This window comes from Sceloporus occidentalis, unplaced genomic scaffold, assembly GCF_023333645.1.
Source record: "Sceloporus occidentalis isolate IW3139 unplaced genomic scaffold, rSceOcc1.0.p SCAF_3, whole genome shotgun sequence".
In the NCBI taxonomy this organism is placed as follows: domain Eukaryota; kingdom Metazoa; phylum Chordata; class Lepidosauria; order Squamata; family Phrynosomatidae; genus Sceloporus; species Sceloporus occidentalis.
This window is the reverse complement of record NW_028316983.1, coordinates 34,184,334-34,209,886: the sequence shown is the minus strand read 5'-3', so window position 1 is coordinate 34,209,886 and position 25,553 is coordinate 34,184,334. Positions and strand designations below refer to the sequence as shown.

General features: G+C 38.0%; 1 protein-coding gene across 2 annotated transcripts in view; it reads left to right on the top strand.

Annotated features, from left to right (window-relative positions):
• Positions 1 to 15,164, top strand: part of PPP1R16B (protein phosphatase 1 regulatory subunit 16B) — a 166,385-nt gene extending 151,221 nt beyond the window's left edge. Inside the window, exons 7-11 of one of the 2 annotated variants that reach the window (XM_089518527.1) lie at positions 1,720 to 1,845; positions 4,082 to 4,157; positions 5,678 to 5,807; positions 12,678 to 12,846; positions 13,703 to 15,164. In XM_089518527.1, the coding sequence (XP_089374653.1) occupies positions 1,720 to 1,845; positions 4,082 to 4,157; positions 5,678 to 5,807; positions 12,678 to 12,846; positions 13,703 to 14,224 (1,023 nt within the window). In that variant the 3' untranslated portion in view covers positions 14,225 to 15,164. Of the gene's footprint in view, positions 1 to 1,719; positions 1,846 to 4,081; positions 4,158 to 5,677; positions 5,808 to 12,677; positions 12,859 to 13,702 lie in introns of both variants that reach the window. The other variant, XM_089518526.1, reaches the window with a different exon arrangement.
• Positions 15,165 to 25,553: the final 10,389 nt, after the last annotated feature.

Sequence of the window (25,553 nt, the reverse complement as noted above, 5' to 3'; positions counted from 1 at the left end):
ATGAAAGAAATTTGTAAACAGGGATGGGAGTTCCTGTGACCCCTAGCGTTTATCAGAATTGGCTGGGATGGCTAGGGCTCCTGGGAGTTGCAGTTCAATATAATCTGTAGATAGGCAGTTCTGGCTTAAGTTCTGGTTTAAAGTAAGGTGCTTGGGGAGGGGGGCAGTTTGATTCAGGTCCATGCCACTAGGGTTGAAGACTCTTTATCTTTTTGAACCTCACTGGCAGTTGTTCAATTTACACTTTTCTTTTGCAAAATTGATAATAGCTATGTTTTTGTTAGATAATGCTATCACCACCTCCCCCGTATGTAGGAAAATAAAAAGTTTATAACATCTTCCCTGCTGTGTAAAACTCATGATCAAAAGGAGGATTGATGTACGATTTACTTTAAAGTCAACAAACAAGAGTAAAATCTGGCTCTAAACAGAAGAACTGACAAAGAAAGTCAGGAAAACAACAGTACATAGTATAAGATATTTGTTTATCAGTAAAGTATAATTTGATTAGTTCTTATGTTGAATTCTTTAGATTTATTTTTATTCTTTATTGATAAACACATATTATTTTATAGTTTAGAATGTTGCACAGTTGCTGTAGCTGTAGCCAAAGAAGAAAATGTTGGAAATCAGGTTCAGTGTTTGGAAACATTTTTTAATAGTGCCACCACTCCTCAACCAGCATAACCATTTGTCATGCTGGCTGGGGGATTCTGGATGTTTTAGTCTTCCAAAATAAAATTTTAAAGTATTAATCTGGTTACATCTAATTTGGCCAGAAGAAAACTTGTTTCAGCATGATATGAAAAATAATGTTCATTTGGGATGCCAAGCTTTCACAACCTTTATGAAGTTCTTTATTAGAATTATAATCAATTCAATATGAAGTCCCTCTGCTGGTTTCATCAAATCCTAACAATTAAGCTTTTAATAGTCCGGTACAGATGCAACAAAGAAGTCAAAAGTATGGGTTTGGATTGTATATTTAGACAGGTAAATTTTGTTTGGTCAGGTCAGGAGCAGAAAGAGCCATGGAATACAGGTTGAGTCTCCCTTATCCAGAATTCTGAAATATTCCAAAAATCAAAATATTTTTCATGGGTTAGTTTACTTTAAAACACACACATACACAATATAAAACCTCATACAGGTTGAGTCTCCCTTATCTGGGATTCCAAAGTAGTCCAAAACTGCAAACTTTTTTCATGGGTCGCTGGGATAGTGACACCTTTGCTTTCTGATGGTTCAATGTACATGAACTTTGTTTCATGCACAAAATTATTAAAAATGTTCTATAAAATTGCCTTCAGGCTATGTGTATAAGGTGTGTTTCATATGTATATGAAACATAAAAAATTTTGTGTTTAGAGTTGGGTCCCAACTACAAGATATCTCATTATGTACATATATGCAAATACAGGTATTCCAAAATCCAAAACACTTCTGGTCCCAAGCATTTGAGATAAGGGACTTTGGAATAGAATCATGATTGTCCAATATCAAGAAACCCATGATGAATAATCAAAGACCTATTGATAGTTCTACAAAATCAGTGCTAAGAAATTATTCTGACTCTATAATGAGCTCAGATTGATGAGACAGAAACAGATCTGGATGAGATGCTGGTAGAAGGAGCCTGGCCCAAAATGGAGCTGGGGATGTGGGGGGAATGAAGTCTGAGATTCCATTTTAAAAGTTGCTGCATTGTTCTTCCCCTAGTTACATATTGCTGCAGCCAATGGATATCTACACGCGGCAGAGATCCTTCTAGACCATGGAGCAAGACTGGACCTCAAGGACTGGGATGGCTGGGAACCCCTCCATGCTGCTGCTTTCTGGGGACATGTATGTGTTTCAATGAACTCATTTAAAAGAAGAAAGAGCTATCTATCTATGGTTATTAGGCATGACAGCTAAATCGGCCACATAAATCAGTGTACTGCTAAATACCAGGTACTGGAAATTGCCTTCCTAACTTGATTGTTGCCTTCCTAAATGCACGTCATTGCTCACTGTGAGAAGTAAGATGCTCCTTGACTAGATGAATCTTCAGTCTGATTCAGATTGCTGAAAAGTTCCTTTTGGATTAGAACCCTCAGAATTACTTAGCCATCACAGCCAGTGGCTATGTTACCTGGAGGATTTTCTTTTTTTAATTATTATTTTAATTTTTTTATTAGAATGAGTTCCACACATATACAATAAGCACTTGTACTTGGTTTTTAAGTATTCACATTTCAAGTCATTTACAATTATTTTCATATATATACCTATGCATCTAAATTCTATTATATCATTGGTACATCGTGATTCTATCATTTCAGTTATTTACTCTATTCTCTTTTAATAATTTAACTAATACCTCCCCTACTCAAGATTGACGTTGCATTTGTTTTTTCTGGTGATCATCGAGCTTATCTGTTAAATTGTTCTTATTTTATCATCTTATATAACTTCATTAATCTGGGTTTCTTTTACATCATATTCGATCTGAACAAGGATTTATATCATATATAAATATTTATTTTTGATTTGGTCTGATTTTCAATTTTTGATTTGCATTCCTTCTATAACTACAACCTGTTTCTATAGGCACATATAAGTATTTTTCCTTATATTATTCTGTATATTTATATTAGTATAACATTAGTTTAGCCTTAGAAAGATTTCTTTTCTACAAACCCAATTATATCTAGTTAAAATAATCCTTAAAAACATGACAGACTTATTTGTTTTCTTAATGCCTTATAAATATTGTGATTATATTTGTGAATGTTTTTTGTAAAAATCTGTTAATAGTTCCCAATCTCTTTCCCATCCCTCCTTCCATCTTCCTCTCATTAGCATCGTCAATCTATCTATTTCTGTCATCTGAAGACTTTTCTGCAACCATTCTTCTACAGTCGGGGTTTCTTTTTGTTTCCATTTTCTGGCATATACTACTCTTGCGGCAGTAATTAAATATAATAATATTTTTAAGTGTTTTCTTTCTTCTGCTTCTTCAATAATATTTAACAAAAAGGTTTCCGGTTTAAATTTGATATGAATTTGCAAAATTTTTGGTACTGAGTCATGTATTTTCTTCCAATATTCAATTACTGAGCAACAGGTCCACCAAATATGATAAAATGTCCCTTCTTTTTTATCACATTTCCAACATTGATTTTTCCTTGATCCACTTATCTTTGCTAGTTTATTAGGCGAATAATACCACCTATGCAGCATCTTATAATAGTTTTCTCTAATATCCATAGATAATGTAAATTTTAGATCTTGTCCCCAGGCTCTCTCCCATTTCTCCAGGTTTATTGTGTTTCCTATATTTTGTGCCCATCTTATGGTACTTTCTTTTATAATTCTTGTTCTAATTTTCTTTCCAATAATAGTTTATATAATTTTGAAATTGTAGAATTCCGGGAATTTATTAATATCTTATCTAGTTTGTTTTCATCTTTACTAAAACCCTCCACTTGTAAGTCCATTTTATATCTTTCTCTTTTCTACCTGTATGGAAACCAGTAACAAATAAAGCCTTCCAGTTCTTCATTTGTTTTTATTTTTGGATTCTCTTCTTCCCATTTTACAACATCTTCGTACTTTAAAGGTTTTTTGAGGATGTTGCTAATCTAATTTTCCATGCTTCTTGCGGAGAAAGCCAGTTTGGTAGTTTGTTATAAAATTTAGTTTTAATTTTATTCCAAATTGTCAATAGAGACCTACTTACTATATGATTTTTGAATTCTTTGTTCACTTCTGTTCTTTTGTACCACATATATCCATGCCAGCCATATATAATATTAAAACCTTCTAAATTTAGTAATTTTGGGTCCTCTAATTTTATCCAATTTCTGATCCAGTCCAGGGCACATGCATGGTAATAAATTCTTAAATCTCGTGTTCCTAATCCTCCTCTTTCTTTTGCATCTTTCATGATTTTCCACTTGATTTTTTAAGGGCCAGTCTGATATAGCAGTTTTCATTTTCGGGGAGGGGTGTTGGAGGAGGGTTTTGCACTTGCTTGTATGAGAGACAGTAATGGTTTGGAGAACGGCTAACACGCGGGTTCTTTTTTTTATTCCAGATGCAGATGGCAGAATTGTTAGTGTCACATGGTGCAAGTCTGAGTGCCCGAACAGCCATGGATGAGATGCCAATAGGTGAACTATAATCCTGTCTCCCTGATTTATTATTATTTTATATAAAAATATTGATATCCCACCTTATGTCTGAAGAACTCAGGGGAGCTTACAATAAAATCAATTTAAAACAATACATAGTTACAATAGTTAAAAAACAAAAACAAAAAACTGTATTATATAATTTCTCAATTAAAACCAGTTAAATCGCTTTTGCAATTTCCGTTCTAGCATGCAGTGGGATCTTGTAGCTCCTTTGAGACTTAACTATGCAAAATAAGTTGTAGGATAAGCTTTCGTAGAGTTGGTCTACTTCCTCAGATGCATGTTATTGGATGAATCACTGCACCTTTCTTATGCAGTGCAGTCCTGTAAATTTACCCTGGTTCCCTTTTTGATTTATTTCTTCACCCTGCCCTGTCCTGGTGCCCTCAAAATAGCCTCACTTCCGTGCCACAGGAAAGCTGCTTTTTTTCCCCAAGAAAGTTTTTTATTAAATACTTATACCCTGCATGATGTAAGAAAGGATTTACATAGGCTCATCACTTTTAGTGAGACTCTAAAAGGGATTTGGAGAAAATGAAGGATTTCTATCACCAAAAAGTCTTCAGAGATTGCAAGTGAAAGACACACTAGTGTCTTGTTTCTGCCTGTAAGGTTATTCATTAAGTAATATTTCATTAAGAGTTTGGTGTTTTATATTTCCATTTCATAAAGTGGGGGTTAAAAATAGTTGTAGAGGAGATGGCAATGTCCCTGCTTGCCTGTTATTATAATCCTTCCGATTCCTTTCTGCTGTTTGGTAAATATGAACTTGTTGGATTACATTTCTCAGGGACTGCTATTGTGTAATGCACTGAAAAGCATGCCCTACACATATGGAATGTAATTATCTCTTCAATTTTATATGTCTTCATATTTTTGAATCCTGCTCTCAGCTGAGAAATGTGTCAAAATGTGTTTTTAAAATGCTAATTTTGAGGGCACAATCCATTTAGAAATCAGAGTTTTCTGATATACTCTGTGTGTGTGTGTGTGTAATCTCAATCATATGGATATTTTAAAAAATCAGTGAATTAATATAGAAACAGGAGAATAAATCAACTAATATAATACATATTTACAATTACAAAACATGTTTATATCTAACCTTTCCATCTAAAGGTGACATGAACTACAAATGGATCTGCCCATTTTTAACTCTGGCACATTTTCAGGGAAGACATGATAAAATGCCTATTACTGAACAGTATGTTTATTGCATCTTTCCCTGCAGTCTTCTTAAGTTGAAGATGGACTAGTTTGCAGTCAGCTTTATCATGCCTACATTGAACACAGTAATTGTTCATACCCATGGATTAAAGAAGCTCATAATATTTTTTCCTCAGTCCAACACTCAGTTGTTGACATTGTAGTACTCCAGATAAAAGCAGATAAATGCAGAACTGTAAACAGAACTTTAGTTATCATGCCAATTTGTCCCTTGAAGCTCCAATTTCTCAGAGAGGCTCACCTCAAGGATTTGGTTTGCATTTGTTTAGACCTCTGTGAAGAAGAAGAATTTAAGGTTCTGCTCTTAGAACTGAAGCACAAACATGATGTCATCATGAAATCTCAGATGAGACACAAGTCCTCCTTGAGCCGGAGAACCTCAAGCACTGGAAGCAGAGGGTGAGTGAACAGGGAAATGCCCTGTTAGCTGGATGCAAGTCCAACCATAGTAGTGTCAGGATGTATTCATATTGCAGAAGTGAAGCAGTTTGACACCACTTTAACTGTCATAGCTCCATCCTGGAATTTGTAGTTTGGTGAGGTATTCAGCCTGGTCTGTCAGAGAGCTGTGGTGTCTCACCAAGCCACAAATACTAGATCATGTAGCACAGAAGCACGACAGTTAAAGTGGTATCAATCTGCTTTATTTCTGCAGTATGGATACATCCTCAGTTTTAGCCAGCTTTCTTACTGACTGTGGTTGACTGTGAACTTTCATGGCCTTATTTTGAGCATGAAGGCTTCAGGGTGAAACAGGCCACCCCTTCCAAAGAGTGGGATGCCACAGTGCTCTGTCCTGGGCCCAGTGCTATTCAGCATCTTTACAAAGACTTGGAGAATATCACACAGGAGGCTTACCATGTGAAATTGTCCAAAATCGTGGAAAAAACGTGATCAAGGTTCACACTCCCCCACTCTTCTCCCGTCAGTAGATCATCATGGAGGTGTCAGCACTCACTCATCCCATGAGCAAGGCGTCCTTAGAGCCGCCATTTGGCAATAACGGAAGATTCCATTGTCAAATGGTAGCTCCAAGGATGCTTTACTCATGGGACGAGTAAGCGCCGACTTCTCCAAGATGATTTACTGATGGGAGAAGCATGTGGGAGTGTGAACCTCAATCACACTTTTTTCACAATTTTGGATGATTTCATTGTGACTTACTCATGGTAAGCCTCCTGTGTGGTATTCTCCAAGTCTTTGTAAAGATGCTGAATAGCACTGGGCCCAGGACAGAACCCTGTGGCACCCCACTAGTCACTTATCTCCAGGATGAAGAGGAGCCATTGTTGAGCACCATTTGGGTCCGGCCAGTCCACCAATTACAAATACACCTAACAGTTAAATTGTCTAGCCCACATTTTACTAGCTTGTTTGCAAGAATATCATGGGGGACCTTGTCAAAGGCCTTACTAAAATCAAGATTATGCTGTATGTACAGCATTCCCTTCATCTACCAAGCTGGTAATTTTATCAAAAAAGGACATCAGATTAGTCTAGCATGACTTGTTTCTTAGAAACCCATGTTCACATTTTGTGATTATGGCATTGCTTTCTAAATGTTCACAGACTGTATGTTTAATGATCTTCCAGCTCATAAGAAGTAGATCCCCCCCCCCCCCCCACACACACACACCATTTCAAGATCATGCCAGGTTGTACAGGTGTAAAGTCCAAGTAGGGTTTTCTCTTTTATAGACCATATTGGCTGTACATAGTAGTAGTAGTAATAATAATAATAATAATAATAATACATTTTATTTATATCTCCCGCTTCTCCCTTCAGATCGATGCGGGATTACAACAGTAAAAACATCATAAAATACATAGATAATACAAAATACATCAATCAAAAAGAAAAAGGGGAAGAGTTGTTACAGTATTGCACACAGTCGTAAGAATCGAGTCATCATATTCAGATGTTCAAAATCAGATTAGAGGAGATCCATTGGATAGGCCCCACTGGAAGAGATCCGTCTTCAATGCCCTCTTGAAGGCTTCCAAAGAAGGTATAAGACGGATCTCTTCCGGTACATGGTCAGCCAGTGTGAGTCTGAGATGGTAAATTTGCTCTGCCACTTGAAATCTCACAGATTAAAATCTGACCACTTGGTTTATTGGGGTAAACATTATCTTAATCATTGATTGTTAAATATGTGCCATTATTACTGTACATATTGTTTTAGGAAATGATGGAAGCCAAAGTGCTACAGCTTGGTTCTAAGTACTTCACAAGGGAAATCTTAAAACGGGGAGGAGAGGGAGAAGATGGAAATGAAAGCCACAAGTGATAAGGGACGAGTCTGATCAAATGCAGTGACCATATGCCTAGGTGCCAGTTTGACTGAATATGAGGTTAAAGCTCTCCATTTAGTCTCCATTTTTGTGCCTTGTGAGAAGAGAGAGAATTTTCTAGCATGGAATGGGGGCCATCTAGTGGCTATTTTTCATCACTGGAACTGATGCTTTGGTGGTGGCGCTGGTGTTAACTGCTGTCAAATCCACTTTGACTTATGGTGACCCTATGATTGAGAGACCTCCATATTACCTTATAATCAACAGTCCTCCTTAGGCCTTGAAGACTCAAGAACATGGTTTCCTTGACTGAGTCTATCCTTCTGTTATGTGGAGAAACATGTTTCCTTGACTGAGTCTATCCTTCTGTAATGTGGTCTTCCTTTTTTCCCTCTGCCTTCTACTTTACAGACAATACCAATAGCATTTATATTTCTATATTGCTTAATAGTGAACTCTGCACTCTCTAAACCATTTACAATATAGGAGCCAATTGCCCCCAACAGCTGGGTCAGGGGTAGGCAACCTGCAGCCTGCGGGCCGGATGCGGCCCGGCAAGGCCTTGGGACCGGCTCCAGCCCGGTCCTGTCGCCGATTGCCGCCAGGGCCTTTGGCCTCTCGCGCACAGGGGCAAGGGGGGCAATTGTCTATAGATGCCTCAGAAACATGCATTTATATTAACATTTTTTAAAAAAATCAGCAAATTTTTTTGCGTGTCCTCCACTTTTTTTAAAAAAGTGTCCACCATTTGAAAATGTTATCCTACATTTGTCCTGGTTTATTTATTTATATAATTTTTAAAAAAATATTTAATTATTTATTTTTTGGCTTCGGCCCCCCAGTTGTCTGAGGGACAGCAACCCGGCCCCCGGCTCCAAAAGATTGCCTACCTCTGAGCTGGGTACTTATTTTACCGATATACGAAAGGATGGAAGGCTAAGTCAACTTTGGAGCCCTGGGATCGAACTCAAAATGTTGTGGCAGAGTACCCACATTTAACCACTGTGCCACCAGCCAGGATTAACATTTCTAGTTAATCATGTCTTCTCACAATAGTGTCCAAAATACAACAGTCTCAGATTAGCCTTCTTGACCTCTACAGAGAGTTTCAGGGTCTTAACTGTCTACTTTAAAGTTATGTAAATCATATTCTTAATGTTCACCTGTAAACCTGCCATTGCACTTTCTTTCTTGACATTCCTTAGTAATCATTCCAAGTCTTTGCTGTTTTCTGCTAGTAGTGTGGTGTCATCTGCATATCTTAAATAGTTGATGTTCTTTTCTCCAATTTTCTTGCCTCCTTCCTTAGAGTCTAACCCTGCTTTACATATGACATGTTCAGTGTAAAGGTTAAACAGACAGGATGATAAAATCCAGCCTTGCCTGGGCCCCTTGCCAATTGGAAACCATTCCATTTCTCCATATTCTGTCCTGATGGTAGCCTTGTTATCTGAGTAAATGTATCAGGACAATTAAATATTGTTGCACACCCATTTCTTTAAGAGTGAGCCATAATTTCTCGTGATTAACAGTCAGCCACTGTACTGCTTCATTTCTTGATCCTAGGCTGAGTTTTCTTAGAATGTTTGAATCTGTCCTTTTTTCCACTTTTGCATTCTAATTGACTATATTAACAAGAAGTTCTGTTTGGGTGTGTGATCAGTTTTATCCTGGGGCCCAGGACAGGATCTTTCCATTTCTTTTTCCATCTCTGTAGTTGGAGCATAAACTTGGATTATGATTATATTGAAGGGTTTTATTGATAGCATTCAGTCAGACTTTCCATTATATACTTCAACTGTTTTTCCTGCATCTCTCCTCATTATTAATGCCATCCTATTTCTTCTTAGGTTTTCATTTCCTGAGTAAAACATTGTGTAATTATGCAACTCAAAAAGGCCTATTCCTATGCACTTTAGCTCATTCACCCCATGTACTGCAATGTTTATATGTTCCATTTTTTGTTTTACTACGTCTAGCTTCCTCTGATTCATGCTTTTCACGTTGCATGCTCCTATGATATGTTTTGTGCCTCTTTGGTTTTTCCTTTCACTTCTGAACCTGTCAAAAGCTGACTATCACCTTGAGTCCAATTGTGTCATTTACTACACTGCTACTTGTAGTTGCCCTCTGCTGTACCCCATTAGCTCAGTTGAGTGTCATTCAACCTCAGGGTCTTATCTTCTGGCATTGTCTGTTGTATTGTCTCATCAAGGGGTTTTCATGGGAAAAGGCATACAAAAGAGATTTTCCATGCTTCCTTCTGCATTGTAGTCATAGCAACAACATTTACATTTCTATACTGAAGGAGCCTTGGTGGTACAGTGGTTAAATGCCTGTATTGCAGCCACTCACTCACCAACCATAAGGTTGCGAGTTCAATACCAGCTAAAGGGCTCAAGCTGGACTCAGGCTTGCATCCTTCTGAGGTCGCTAAAATCAGTACCCAGATTGTTGGGGGCAATTAGTTTACACTTTGTAAACCGCTTAGGGAGTGCTTAAGTGCACTGCTAAGTGGCATAGAAGTGCACTGAGTCAACCTGGAGCCCTCTGGGATCAAAATCATAATGTTGTGGCTGCAGTACCGGCATTTAAACACTGAGCTGCCAGAGTCCCTTACTAAAGTACTAAAAAGTACTAGCTATGGCACCACTGCCATTGCCTCTGAGAGATCCTCTGCCAGTGTCACCCCCTCTACTGCTGCTGCCTGTTGTTGGCACATTTAGTCTGGCTCCTCAGTAAAAGCCAATCTGTTAAGGGAGATCCTACTAACAGCACTGCTGCCATCCTGCTTTGCAGGAGCACACAATCTCACCACCATGGATGTATGAGTCATACAACATGTTACCTTAGAAATGTGCTCTGACCAGAACTATTGCAGTCAGTGTGCCAGCTTGTAATAATTTATCCAGACATTTTCATGAATCCAATGAGTACTGACAGCCAGCTGGTAAATGTGAGTTGCCTGGCACATTGTATTGAAAGGTAATCCCTCTGTGTGATATTTCTGTATCAGGAAATCCTTTTAGAATATATAAGGATCAAAGTCCTTATTTCACGTGTGCCACTTAAGATGCTTTTGAGTACCTCCATCAGTGTGCTTGCATGAAGGACAAATTTAATTTGAAAAACATTTAATCAAAAGATATAGTCATAAAAAACCCTGTATTTAAATACTGCATTTCAATTTTTCTTTGGTCTTTTGAGATACCTTTCAGCAGACATGTTAGTCTTCCTTTTTTTTTAACCTCACACACATTTGAGAAATTAGCTCAAAAACACACCCATCTTCCTGTATGGAAGTGTCTTTTTCATCAGTTTCAACAGGTGTCCTATTATTATGTCAGAAAACTGAGCAACAGAAGATATAGGGTAAACAATACTGTCATTGAACAAAAGAAAATGAGTGTTAGATTGGCATGTGTTTCTACCTTTGCTGGAGCTCATAGTAACATATATATATTTTTAAAAGGGATTGACAAAGCAGTTTTAGATGTGAAATTAAAAAAAATGCTTGCTTTATGTACAAAGCAATTGCTGTATTATAGTAGAGTAGGAAATTTTGGAAAAGGTGGTTGTTGTATACCTTATTATGGCATATGGAATTCGAAATGGGTAGGAAGGCAAGTCAGAATCATTCATGATATAGTGAACCTTACTGCACAGGGGCTCCACGGAAAAAGAACGGACCAGTATGGAAGGGGCCAGGAACGAGTGGGGGATGCATTTTAGAGGGTAGTGGGAAAAGAGGAAACCACACTAGCACAGGTGGATTGATTTGAATCAAGGAAGCTATGGTCATGAGTTTGCAAGACCTGAGTAGTGCAATTCATGACCAGGGTTCTTAGAAGTTTCTTGTTCATAACGTTGCCATATGTTTAAGTAAACTTGATGACAAATAACAGCTGCAACAGGTGGTCAAAATCAGTCAGGGTTAAGGTAGTCAAAAGGCATCCTTCTCCTGCACTAGCTAGAACAGGTAGAGGCAACTTTGGAAGGATTGAGGGACAAATTTTCATGCCACAAGCCTCACTAAATTCCCAAGTGGAAAAATACCCCAACTGGAGAAAAAAGGCCTGGAAGTAACTGAGCATCCACGTCTGCTTTTGACTGGCGAGTTGGGAAGTGTAGTCTTCTTCCAACCTACGTATCACAAAACTACAATTCCTGGAGCCCCCCCCCCCCCCCCCCCCCAGAACTGAAGGAAACCATTTTTGAGTGGAGAATGCTTGTTGCCACAGGAAAATTCTTCCTGATGTGAGCTGATGCAGGTGAGATCAGAAGCCAAAGAATCTGTGTATGTACATGCATGCATGCATGTTTATGTGCATATACGGAAATCAACATGGATATGCTGCATGAATAGTTATATCTTACAATAAGAGGTACCTATTCTCTAGTCGAGCTTTATTTTCATATTGATGCGTTTTATTTACACTGTTACAGAAGTTGGCTGAAAAATTCTAAGACTAAATACAAATGGACTTGGATTTGGACTTCAGCTGAGAAAGAGACTGGCTCAAATTCACTCAAGGAACTTTATAGCTGAGTGGAAAGTTGAACCCAAGTCTTCAGTTTGAGGTTTTATCCTTGGGAGTTGGAAATTGTTTTAATAAACAAAAGGATAGAGTCAATAAGCATAATATAGGCAGGCCACACAAAACAGCAGTTTATGTGTTTCTCAGATATATAATTTTCAGTTCTCAGAATAGTTTCATTTAAACATCCCTTGAAAGCTAGAGTGCTGTCATCATGTTCTTTATTTTATCTGTATTGGGTAACAGGTGACTTTTTTTGTTTATTAACAAAGTCTGGAGATAATTATGTGCAACATAGCAATGATTGTGAAGGGTCTTAAAATATTCTGCAATTGGCCTTCATGCTGAGAGGGCAGCTGTATTAAAATGGCCATTCCACTTCATTAATTGCCCTTCTAGTAATTCTTCTTTCCTGCTCTTTATGTCTTTTCTTCAGAAAAGTGGTGCGAAGGGCAAGTCTTTCTGACAGAACAAACCTTTACAGAAAGGAGTATGAGAAGGAAGCCATTATCTGGCAACAAATAGAATCTTCAGAAGAGCAAAGAACCACCGATTATAATGGGGACATCCGGGAGTCTTGCTCCAACCAAGAGAACACAGATCCAGTAAGAGACAAAGTAATCATTTCCTTTTTTGTTTCCCTGTGATCATTAATGCATTTCACATCAGGAAACCATAACAGCCTAAAGGAGTATGTTAACAAAATGTGCCACAGAGTACAAATTCCAGTATCCAAATCAACCAAATCATTGTGTATTCTTCTATAATTCTTTGTCATACTCAGGTAGATGTTCCATAGTTAGTCTAGATAAACTATGCTAAACACAAGAAAGTACTGTATAATGAGTTCATTCTATATAAGGCATTTTAAGACTGTTTTAAACCCATCAAAATAGCCCTATCCTCACTTAGGGTGCATCTACATTATAGAAATAATGCAGTTTGACACCACTTTGAGTGCTATGTATCCATCCTATGGAACACTGGAATCTGTAATTTTACAAGGTCTTTAGCCTTCTCTTCCAAAGACTACTGGTGCCTTACAAAAGTAAAAATCCCAGGATTCTGTAGGATGGAGTTATGGCAGTTAAAGTAGTGTCAAACTGCCATTATTTCTACTGTGTAGATTCACCCATGCTAGAGTAGGCTTCCCCAACCTCATATCTTCTGAATGTGTTGGACTGCAACCTTCATTATTCCAGCCAACATCACCAATGGCTGTTCTGTCTGGGGAAAATGGAAAGTGTAGTCCCAAAAATCTGAAAGGGGCAAGATGAAGATTGCAAGAAAGGGGCTCTTGAGCCTGAATGTATGATCCATGAAAACTAGTAAATATGGGGAAAGTATTGATCAAATAGAAGTTGGCTAGTTATGGTTATATTCTTCCTTGGGTCCTGTACTGGGAGAAAGGTGGGACATTAATTAATTAAAGACAAAGCTTCCTTCACTTTTTTGTTTCAGAACTCTACAGTAGATATGTCCACAGTTCTTCCAGAGTTGGTAACCAAAAGTACACAGTGTGACTCGAACACTCTGCTCCAAAATGGACTCAGTTTATCCTCCACTGCTTACCAATACACTGTCCCCAATGGAGATATTTGGAAGATGCATTCTGCTTTGGACAATGATGCAAGCCAAGCATTGCCCTATGATGCTCCTGCAGTCTCTGACTCTCATCAGATCTGGGGTGACTACAAAGAAAGGAGTCACCAAACTCTCTCTGAGCTGAAACGGCAGCGAGCAGCAGCCAAGCTTCTCAACCACCCCTTCATCAGTACACACTTTGGTAGCAATGTGGGAAGTACAACAGAAAATGTGGGAGAAGCAAAAGAGCACTTGATTAGCTCCAGGACTCCTACCTATACATCCAATGGGACTTCAGTTTATTACACAGTATCAAGCGGTGATCCACCTCTCTTAAAATTCAAAGCTCCCATGGAAGAAATGGAGGAGAAAGTGCATGGGTGTTGCAGGATTTCCTGATCTAAATTCATTCCTCACTGATGGAAATACCAAGCTGAGTGGGCATGTTACATCCATTACTGAACCTTGGTTTTGACCATTGCTAAATGGGAGAACCTGAATTGGTCATTCCAGGCCAGGTTCTACCAGGCTTATTCATTTATAGTACCTTACTTTGCTTTTGCAGTTCCACTGAAATCAACAAGTACAGGTGGGAAAGAGAAGTCCATAGGGAAAATTCCTTATTAAAAACTGCTGTCCACTAGTGTGTGAAAAATGATTAAATCCATTTGATTTCAAATCCCATTTGATTTAGGATTTCCATTTATAGACTTCCTTAGGCCACTATGTTTCCCAAAACTGGCACTTTGGGAACACAAATTTCTCATCACATGCTTGGTGCACCATATCAAAGGTATGTGATTGGAATCCAGCACTTTTATAAGCAGACTAGTGGACTGTGGAAGGATCCAGTTGGTCTACACAAACGTGAGGTGTTTGCACACAGGAGATATATGCACTTTAACAACCAGTCTGAAGGTTTAGCTTGTTATGAGAAAACACATTTAGGACATTATTTATATTATTGCCAATTTTGAGCCATCATTTACTGCATTTCTCTTTGTATAAAAACGGATAGGTCATGTCTGCAAACTTTCACCCTTTCATAGAAGGGTGGAATATTCTTAGTTCTTTAGAGGAGAAATACAGTTAAACAGAATTTATGGTCAATGTATAATATTCTTCACCAGTAGTCTTTTTACTTTGCACTTGTACAGTTTCAATTTTATCATAAATTCAATTTTATCATGTTTCATCAGCAAATTATGGCTTTGGTTTTCTCCAAAGCTCTGTTAGGAAAACTCTTCTTCCACTCAGCCTAACTTCTCACCATGCAGACTCGTGTAATTTTTTTAAATCTTGCATCACTATACCTATGAGATAATTTAAAATAGTTCTTAAATATTAATATCTACCCATTTTTGGAAAAATCTCTATCTTACTGTTTTTTCATATCATTCTCTTTATATTTATCACTGTTTGCTTTTCTCAGAATTTCTTCCTGCCAAGGCCAATAAAAGAATTTGGTGGGCAGAATTTTTAAGCCTGAAAATACCTAATTTTGACAAATGTAGGTAATATTACACATTATGGAAAATGAAGGGCTGCCACTGAAACCGGTATATCCAGGTTGAGTTCTCCTTTGTCATAATGTGGAGTTATACTTATTCCATGCTGTGATGTACAGCATGATGCATTGCCCCATCCCACTGCTGTCAAAGAAGGAAGAATACATATCATGGCATTACTGCAAGTGTTACTATATGTTACAAAAAACACAGTTTTGTGTCTTCTGTAGCATATAACCCAACGCACATGGAAAAGCTCTTTCTTCTGGGCAAAAGCCATCTCCTAGCAATAATTTTAGGATACACTTGTGAAAGGCACTAAAGCCAAGGGCTGTATATCCTACACTCACAAATTAATATGTGTCCTTGTACATTGCAAGCTTTGCACATTTTAGCTTGTTGGTAACACTGGTCCTAGAATTAGCATTTTATTACTTATTGCTTCACACCTGGCTTGTCTTCATCACAAAACATTGGTTTGTTTTCATCCCTCTACAGACCCCTTCTGAAATGCTTTTTGGTTGTGAATTTGGGCTTTGCTGTCTTATTTTCCGAAGATTAGATTTAGAATTATTTCTTGGATGACTAAAGCAGCAGCCATTTTGCAAGTAAGTGAGCCCCAGTTTTTCCTTAATAGCAAAAACAACATGCCACAAGCAAAACAGCCATGCTGTCCTGTTGACCAGAGTAGGCAAAGTGAGATCCTCCAGATGTCCTTGAAATTCTATACCATTGGATGTGCCTTGTAGGGAAACGGTAACAAAAGTATCTCTGATTTGGCTTAAGTACGATTGGCAGAATTGTTTCAGCAGTGAGACCCATGTTGTAAAAGTACACTGAAGCAGAGCACATGACCACATAAATAATTAAATATCAGAAAAAAATTATCCACAATACATTATTATTCATTGTGTAGACATCTCTTCCAGCACAATTATCCAAATTCACTTCATACTTTAATTGTTCAAGTCAGTACATTTTGTACCTCAAATTTTGAAAAAGCAGTCCAAAGGATGAAGAATTGCCCTATGATAGAAATATATATTTAGTGAGATTTCCCTTTTGTCTAAATTGCTGACACACAATTTTGTTGATTGCTTCTTACATGCTGAGTATTTGACACATAATGATTATACTCTTCAGCCAGAGTTGTTGTTGTTGTTGTTGTTCTTCTTCTTCTTCTTCTTCTTCTTCTTCTTCTTCTTTTTACAAATGGATCCAACTTTTAAAGAGTCACTGATCATAATATGGAATGGGAACCCAGTAAAGTAAAAGAGGCACCTTCTTTCTTGCCTAACAACTGTGTGAAAGAAAGGACACATTGAGTTTCAAATACATATTTCTTCTCTACAGTCCCCAATATGGATTGTAACTTACTAAAATCTAACCCACTGATCTTTAGCCTTTTATAACCTGATGCTCATCTTTAATTCCAACCAAGAAAACTCCATGATACGTTCACCTTAGGATGGAAATGACTTGAAGGCACATAACAACAATAAATAACATGGTCACCACCACTTGCTTGGATCTTAGTTCTGTGTGCTGTAGCCTAGGGCTTAAGATGTTTGTTTAATTGTTCTTCTTTCATTGCTCTAGTTTCTTTTTGAGTGGATAAAGGTGACCATCCTTGCGCTGTGCCTAGCCAAACCGAAATAGTTCCTGGCAAAATCTACAATAAGTCATTTCCCTCCCATGCAATACCATGCTACATTCCTGTCTCCATGATGGTGGGCAGCAGCTTTGTGTGCAGCCTGTTTCTGCCCAGCCGGTGGCTGAGGCAACAATAGGGAACATTGCAGTCTGCGTGACACTCTTTGCTCTTCAGGCAGCAGGTCTGATGCTGTGCCAAGCATCTTGGGTGGCATCCTTCCTCACCATGATGCTTACTCCCGAGATCCCATGGATAACACCTCCCTCCTCTCTCCCACCATGTTTTTTTTTCTCACACTGTGTCAGTCTCACATCAACACTGACTACACTGTGGCTTTATTTTAGCCATTTGTTTAAATAATTTATTTGACTTTTTTCTTTACAACGTGCATAGAATGTGATAAAAAGATTAAATTATATTAACTGAATACACAGATTAGCAGCCACAGATGAAGAGAGTAAAACAAAATCCTTCAACAATAAAGCCAGAAATGAACAAATTATTCCTCCATGGTACACATAGACCTGTGAAAGCTCCTCATAGATCAGTCGATGTGAGTGATGACAAAAGAGATGAGAAGGCATTCTCTCTGCTACCCATCAAACCCATCTCACTAGGAAGTGATATATTCCTTCCTTCTCCCTGGAGAACTGTGAATATAGTTCTAGAGCTGATGAGGTATGTAGATTTTTAGCACCTGTAGCCAGTGTGGTGTAGTGGTTTGAGCACTGCACTTCAATCCTGCTCAGCCATGGAAACCCATGGGCAAATCATTCTCTCAGCTTTATAGGGAAGCAGTGTCAACCCCCAATGAACAAATCTTGCCAAGGAAATTCTGTGATAGGGTTATTTTAGGGTTGCCATAAGCCGAAAATGACTTGAAGCAAACCACTGCCACCAACACCACCAAACTATAATTTCTAAGAGGTAAAGGTGGAAATTATGATATTGAATGCATGGCCCACAATGTGCTCTCTGGTTTTTCATTCTCTTTACTCCTGTCTTTCTATATAATATAAAAGCAAAAGAAAAAATGAAGTATAATACACAGAACTCATTTGAAATGGAGACTTCACCAAAACACATGAAGACTGATACTCTAGACCAGAACTACTAAAAATGGACTGGCACTAGTCTACAAGCCATTGGTTGCTTGTTTCAACTGAGCTTCCGGGGGGAAAGAAACAATTGTAGCCAAGGAGCATAAATATGGTACCAGTCCCTCATACAGTACATTGCAGGTGGGATTGTCATTTTCCACATCAGATAGTTTGGAAAGGACTCATTTAGACAAAACATGACCACATAATCACATAGAAAGTATATGTTGTAAAAATACTTGGTGTGTTGTATAACATTTTTAATGTGAAGTAGTTACTCAGTAAACTGAAGAGTATTTATATCAAGAGTATTTACTCTTGATTATAGTAATCTTAGCAGGCATGTGAAAGTTTCCCCACCAAGCAAATCTTGAGTACAAGATGATCCCTGTATCCACTAAGTTTACATTCCAAGACCCCTGTTGATACCTGAAACCACAGATAATAGGGAACACTGGTATTTTCGATTAGACAAACAACTCCATCTCAAGTATACCATATACTTACACTGGAGGAGCAAGAAATACCTAGAGAGAACACTAGGTATTTCTAATTCTCCAGTGTGATTCTAAGTTGACCATAGAATCACATAGAACGCCTAGAGAGAACATATTTTTTCACACATGGATAAGTGAAACTGTGGATACTGAATTTGCAGATATGGGGATTGTACTGTATGTGGCAGAAAGCTTGAGTGATTAAATGCTTAACATGGAAGGCAAACTACATCGCTGATACTTCAAACTATTTACAATGAATTCTTTGTTCACATATTACATTGTAGATGTCTTCACCATGTATGTACATGCTCAGATGTGAAAATTTTGGTACTTGTATTCATTACTGACTTGTACCTTATTAAAAAATCAGGGTTCAGACTGAAGGGAACTTTACACAGTACATGTGTTCATGTTGTATGTATACATATTCAGATGTCTGTGAGTTTATCTGTACCATGATAAACTATGGCCTGTTACAGACTGCTAAAATAAAGCTGCTTCGGGTCTCTTTGGAGGTATGCTATTTAAATGATGCATGGGTCCTAAGAGTCCGGAGATCGCGCCAAAGCCACACTCCATTCCTAAGCACTGGAGTGCAGCTTTGGTGCAGCTTCTGGATTCTTAGGATGCATGCATCATTTAAATAGCATACCTCCAAAGAGACCCGAAGCAGCTTTATTTTGGCAGTCTGTAACAGGCCTATAAGTATGCAATCTGTTCCATTTTTACTTGGAAGCAAGCTGTTCTCAACCCTCTAGAGCTAATTTTCATATGAGAGTAAATTATTTTTATTAACATTTACTTTAAATTAATTACATGTATTGATTTTCACCAATTCCAAACATTTATGCTACAGATTATACAAATTAGCTGATGGATTAGAACCTCATGTTATTATGTTCACTCAGTTGTGATAGACGAGAATCTTACATCTCTATCTCTCTCAGGAATGTAGAGCACAGTGAAATGGATTTGCTCTTTTATCTGATGCCCCTGGAGTAAATGAAGGGATACATCTACACTGTCTAGCCAATCTTGTTTTAATCCTGGATTAACTGCTATGATCCTAAGAAAGCAGGGCTACTCTGAAACCTGATTGGTAGAGCTGAAGGCAAGGGGAATTAAGAACACCATGGCATTTAGCTTATTTGTTTTCATGTCCATTGTGTGTGGTGCCTGGCATTTCGGGGGGGGGGGGGGGGAGGAATGGACTGGCATCCTACTAGTGACTCACCTTTTAGCTGCTGCAGTCTCTTTAGTGGCCAATGGAGAGTGGGAGACATTGAAAAAGTATCTTGCTATGTCCCTATAGCCAAACACAAGGGTTTTTTTTTCCTGATGCTTCCTACTTTCCATTGGTGACTAAATGACTTTGGAATGGAGGGGGAAGCATCTAAAAGATGAATCTGAGGAATGATGGAAAGGGAGAGATATGGAACTTTATGGTATGTCTCCCTGTGCAAGATCTTGGCTAGGATTGATTATGATCCTGTAAGTACACCAGCATAAGGTACTGAATTCTTCCTGATGGAGTTTTTATTGTGCAATCTCTGCTACAAGTTACAGAATGTTATTAAGGAAGTCCTGACTTCCCTTTATAACCCTTCTGAATTTCCACACTTACTCTTCCCATCTTTTTTTCCCTTTTTTACACACACAAACACAAGGAGAGAGGAAAAGAAGGGATAACTGCACAATGTACAATGACCTGTCTATCTGGTAACAACAATTATCTGCCTTTCAGCAGGTATCTAGAAAATTTAAAGCTGTTGGTAGAAAAATAGAATCTCTTTTTCTATTTTTGAAAAGATGTGTGGTTTTTCAGGGGAAAAGAAATATATGCACTGTATAGATGTGAAGTCATTTTGTTATTTGAGGAATATTATTTACAGCCAGAATCCTATTGGTGACTTTTGCTGACAGAAACACTACTAGACCAGATGTTGTATTTTCACCAGGTTGCACAAGACTGATATCATAATGAATGATCAAATCCATGGAAGGAAAGCCCGTGGTTGGGGCAGGCATGCTGTAAATCTGTGGTGTAGCTTTCCTGATGTAAATTCATTCTACATAGCCACCTTATAGAATCTTGGCCAATAACTTGGCTTGCACATAAAATTAGCACATAGATATAGTAAATTGAAAAGCATGGTTTTATTCAGGCAATAATTAAATTTACCATTTTGTTTTACTTTTAAATGACTTTCTCTGGAATCCTTTTTACTTAATGTAATTTATGTATACTTTGCTAAGTAGCAAAGATGCTAAGAAACCATGTCAGTTAATTGTGAAGATGTGTATTGGGACAGTGGCAAGAAAGCCTGATTACAACCACATTGGCCCCATTGTGCATCAGTCCCACTGTCAGCCCAACTACATATTAACAAACATCAGCCCTGTGCTGGATATGGATGTTATGAAACTGCCCAGTTTTAATTCCCACTTATGTTAGTCCACTTACAAAGATGTTAACTTCCATACATGATTTTGGCCTTTAGTTTCTGTTACAAGTTTAATACAGGTAGTTGAAGTCTGTGAAATCTAGCCTCTCTTAGTTTGAGCCAGTTTATGAGAAGCAGGCAAGAGATGAAAGCTGAGATAAAAAGAAATCATCAAGATTACAAGAAAATGAAGGAAATTGATATGTATTTTGAACTTAATCTTCTCCATAACATCACACAGACACAGAAAACATTTGTTTTCCAGAAGGCTGAGGGCACTCAAGATAATCTTTGTGGACATCTAAAAAGAGGTTTTCCCAGACTGAGTCAAGCTTCTCTACTTTTCTCCGCTGTCATTGTATTTCTTGATTTGGTATTTCTAAACCTAAACTGATTTCTTTCCTGAAGTGGCAAGAATGGTGTTAGAGGAATCAGAAGACTATGCTGTATGAAGGAGATCCCCTGTGGGGATGGGGACCTGGAAACATTATGTATTCTGCACATTTTGAAAGTTCCTTTCCAAAGCATGCCCTAAGCATGCTTAAAAATCAATTTGTGATCAAGTGAAGATCCACATAGCCTAAATCAAAGACGAGATATGCATAGCTCCCCAGACTGCAACTCCCAGTATTCCTCACCTCTAGTTATGGCTGCTAGGAACTACACTCCAGTAATGCATGGAAGGCTGCACAAGTCCCTCCCATGAACTAACCCCAGGTGTTAGTGTTAACTAGCATGGACTCATTTAATCAAGGGCTAAATGGCAGGTCAACATTTACATAAATCCCACTGATACAATGAGTCCACTCCAGTTGGAACTAACAATCAGGTTTAAACATTTTCATTTTATTTATCATTTTAAAATATTTCACAATTCACTCCACAACCCCCCCCCCCCCCGGTATTCCACTATAGGAGTGGACCCAAAAAAAGAAAAAGGGCCTTGCCTTTTTTCAAAAATCAATGTCTCCACCCCGTTATCCCCCCCCCCCCCCCCCAGGCTTTCAGTCTTTAAGCAGATGGAAATACAAAACTGGAGAGAGAAGAATCTCTACAGTTAAGCAGTATCAGGCAGTCTTTAAAAGGGATCTAAGACATTGTCCTGTATACTGGGTCCATTATTTAACTTGACCCAGTACTTTAAATAGCTAGTATGTGTATTGTGAGCATAAGTCCACTGTGGCCTCAGCTGGAAAGGAAAGAATATTACACATTACTGTTTCCCAGACATATTGTGCAGGCACCAAATGACCAAATAATTTGCTATTTGTGAAGACATTATTCTTTACACAGCATCTATGATCCCTGACCACATCATCCAAAAATAAATGCACTGGATATCCATTAAACCTTACTGGATAATTGTTTTTTAAAAAAGCAAGACAATATCCACATGCACATATGTGGTGTGTTTGAATATACTTGTATCACACACCCTTAAAAGAAAATGCAGAGCATTTTTTAAAAACAACAACAAAAGTAATTTCATATAATTTTTCACCAATGTGCTGCTGGTTGCTATGCATTCTTATTGTATGTGTCTCTATGAACAGGAGACATGGGCTCAACAGACGGGTGGCTCCGTGCCATCCATCTTTCCTCCTTGTCAGTGCCACAGCAGCCGCACCGTGTGGCACCAATGCTCTGCCAAAAAGAAGCTGCCTAGAGTGGCTTCTTTTTTGCAGTGCCTCAAACAGGAATGGGCGCCACACTGACACCACTTCCTGCCTGTGACGTGCGGACGCTGCGTCATCATGGCACACCCGTGTGGACCAGAGGCCACCATGATGGTGCCATGTGCTAGGGTGCATCCAGCCTGGTTACGGCACTTCCCACCTGTCTGTACTGGGTCACTGATAGAGATTTAAGATTTCCTGACCTAAGAAACTTGCTCATAATGGAGAGCTTAAGGCCTATCTTGCATAAAATAAAGGAATTATTTCTTGAAAGAGATGAAAGCTTTGTTAAACAAGATAATACTAAAAGATGGCATGAAGCCTTCTAAATGGACACCAAATATTCTATTGTGGTAATCATACTAATGGGTACACAAATCAAAGATACATCCATCCACCAATTTTAATAGGTCTCCCATGATCATCATCATGATGCATTTCTATCAGTGCACCTATAGATCTCCTTTGCTTGAATGGGAAAAAATCTATAGAAAGCAACAAATATGCTCTTCTTGATTAAATATTTGGGTAGTGTGAGAGGTAAGATTTTATATATTGTTCTCGGTCTCAAATGTAAAATTGCTGCACTTGATATTTGACAAAACTCCATTAACACCCTGACCTTTCAGATTGCTTCTGAGATCTTGAAAAGACAAAACAGTAAATTAATAAATACCTACCAGTTACTTTTCTGCTACAATCTGAGCCATCCAGTTCTTCCAGATCTTTGAGCTGTGCATCTAAAATTTCTAAAATTCTATTCCTAGATTAGCGCGCATGTGCGCGCATGCACACACACACACACACAGTATATAACGAAGCTTGAGTCTTCCTTATTCAGAATTTTGAAATGTTCAGTAATTCAGAACTTTTTCACAGGTGGCTGAGATAGTGACACCTTGCTTTTCTGATGGTTTGGTGTACAAAAACTGTTTCACACACAGAATTATTTATTTTATTGTATAAAATTACCCTCAGGCTACATATATAAGGTGTATATGAAATATAAATTAATTTTGTGTTTAGACTTGAGTCCCATCTCCAAGATATCTCATTATGTATGTATATGCAAATACATGCTGCCAACTTCTTACTTTAGTTAGTCTCAAAGGTGCTACAAGGTCTCTCTACATACTGATTCTACAGACTAACATAGCTATATACTGAATTTGACTTATATGCAAATACATGTATTCCAAAATAAAAATAAATAATAATCTAAAATTCAAAACAAATCTGGTCCCAAGCATTTTGGATAAGGAAGAATGAACCTGTAGTATCCTTCCTTTGGAACACTATTACTGCCTATTGAAAGAGATGATTTTAAAAGGTTATGGTCCAAAAACCAGGTGTCTACTAGACCATTACTGATGGTTTTCCTAAAAACAATCACCAGAAAATTGTTTGGCTGTATTTGTGATGTCAAGTATACATCCAAGTTTTACTCCCATGATTGTGTATCAAGGCACACAGTTTTCCCATTGGTTAAACAAAGTGAGACATGGACAGCAAAGTGAAACAAAGTGAGACATAGACGGCAACCTGCATTCTTTACTTTAGAGCAATCTGATTAATGGAACTAATGAGACTAGTTAGATGTTAATATATCTTTGGATCTAAAAAATCTAATGTGTCCCAACATTGCCTATAAAGTAGGAATTATAAATGATAAAAAAAGTCTGTGATTGTTTGGAAAATGTCAGCAGATTGATCAGCCTTTTGCAATAACTTGACTGTATGGATCTCTATTATTACTGTACACTTTTTTTAAATTTTGTTTTTTGGAGTTGGGTGGGTAAGGAAGAACACAGACATATATATTATGTTAGCAGCTTTGTGTATAAATATGTCATTTTTGCTCCACATGAAATCTAATATATTAAACTTTAAAAAGAAGGATTATTTGATATTTTTAAGAAATCAACTTTGTACTGCTGTATGTATGAAAAGATAGTGGCTTGTTGACCTGTTCTCAAACTGTGTTGACAATCTAATGGCAAAAAGGAATTGCAACAGTATTAGTTTTGGTCTTTGGTTAACAGAACAAATTTTAAGTCAAACTATTAAATTTCTTTTATTAACATGATTGTGGTCGAGTCTTTGTACTTATTTAAATGCAGTATTAATTAAGAAGAACCAACACACTCTGGCAAACTTTACTGACCTTACATACAAACTACAGCTTCTGTCGGCACCCAATAGACTTTGATGGTCCTAAATTACAGATTGAAAGCACATGGTGCAATAACTTTGCACATTTTAATGTGGAACAGGCCTATTCTGCATGCATAAGGTTCTTTTATCCAATGGAAATTATGAACCAAACAGTGTTCCTGATAGGATACTCTACAACTGTCCCAATTTGGTAGGGATAGTCCTGATTAATCTTCTGCTGTTCGACTTTTTCAGCTGCTTTTAAAATATCCCACTTTCTCTCCCCTCCTTCTACTTTCTCCCTTTGTCATCAGCTTGCTGCATTTGTTGCAAACTGAGTTCAAAGTGCAAAAGTAGTTTGCACCCAATTAACTCTGCATGAGGGTGAGAGGAGATGGAGGGGGCAGAATCTTGCCATTCCCAGTGGGCTCATACAATAGCAAATTCCTGCAGCCTCTCCTACCTTGTGTGTTCATTAATAACTTTTGCCATCTTGCTTGGCCACAGATGATCCAGTTTTCATCTGTGAAATGTTGGAGGGTATGTAATAACAGGAAAATGTATTATATATATATAGGTCATCTTTGATACTCATGTTCCATGTGCAACCACACACTACAGCCTGAGCACTGAGCAAAAAGAAGCCCAGAAAAGGGGCTTCTTTTTGCACCATAGAAGGGGCATTATAAGTG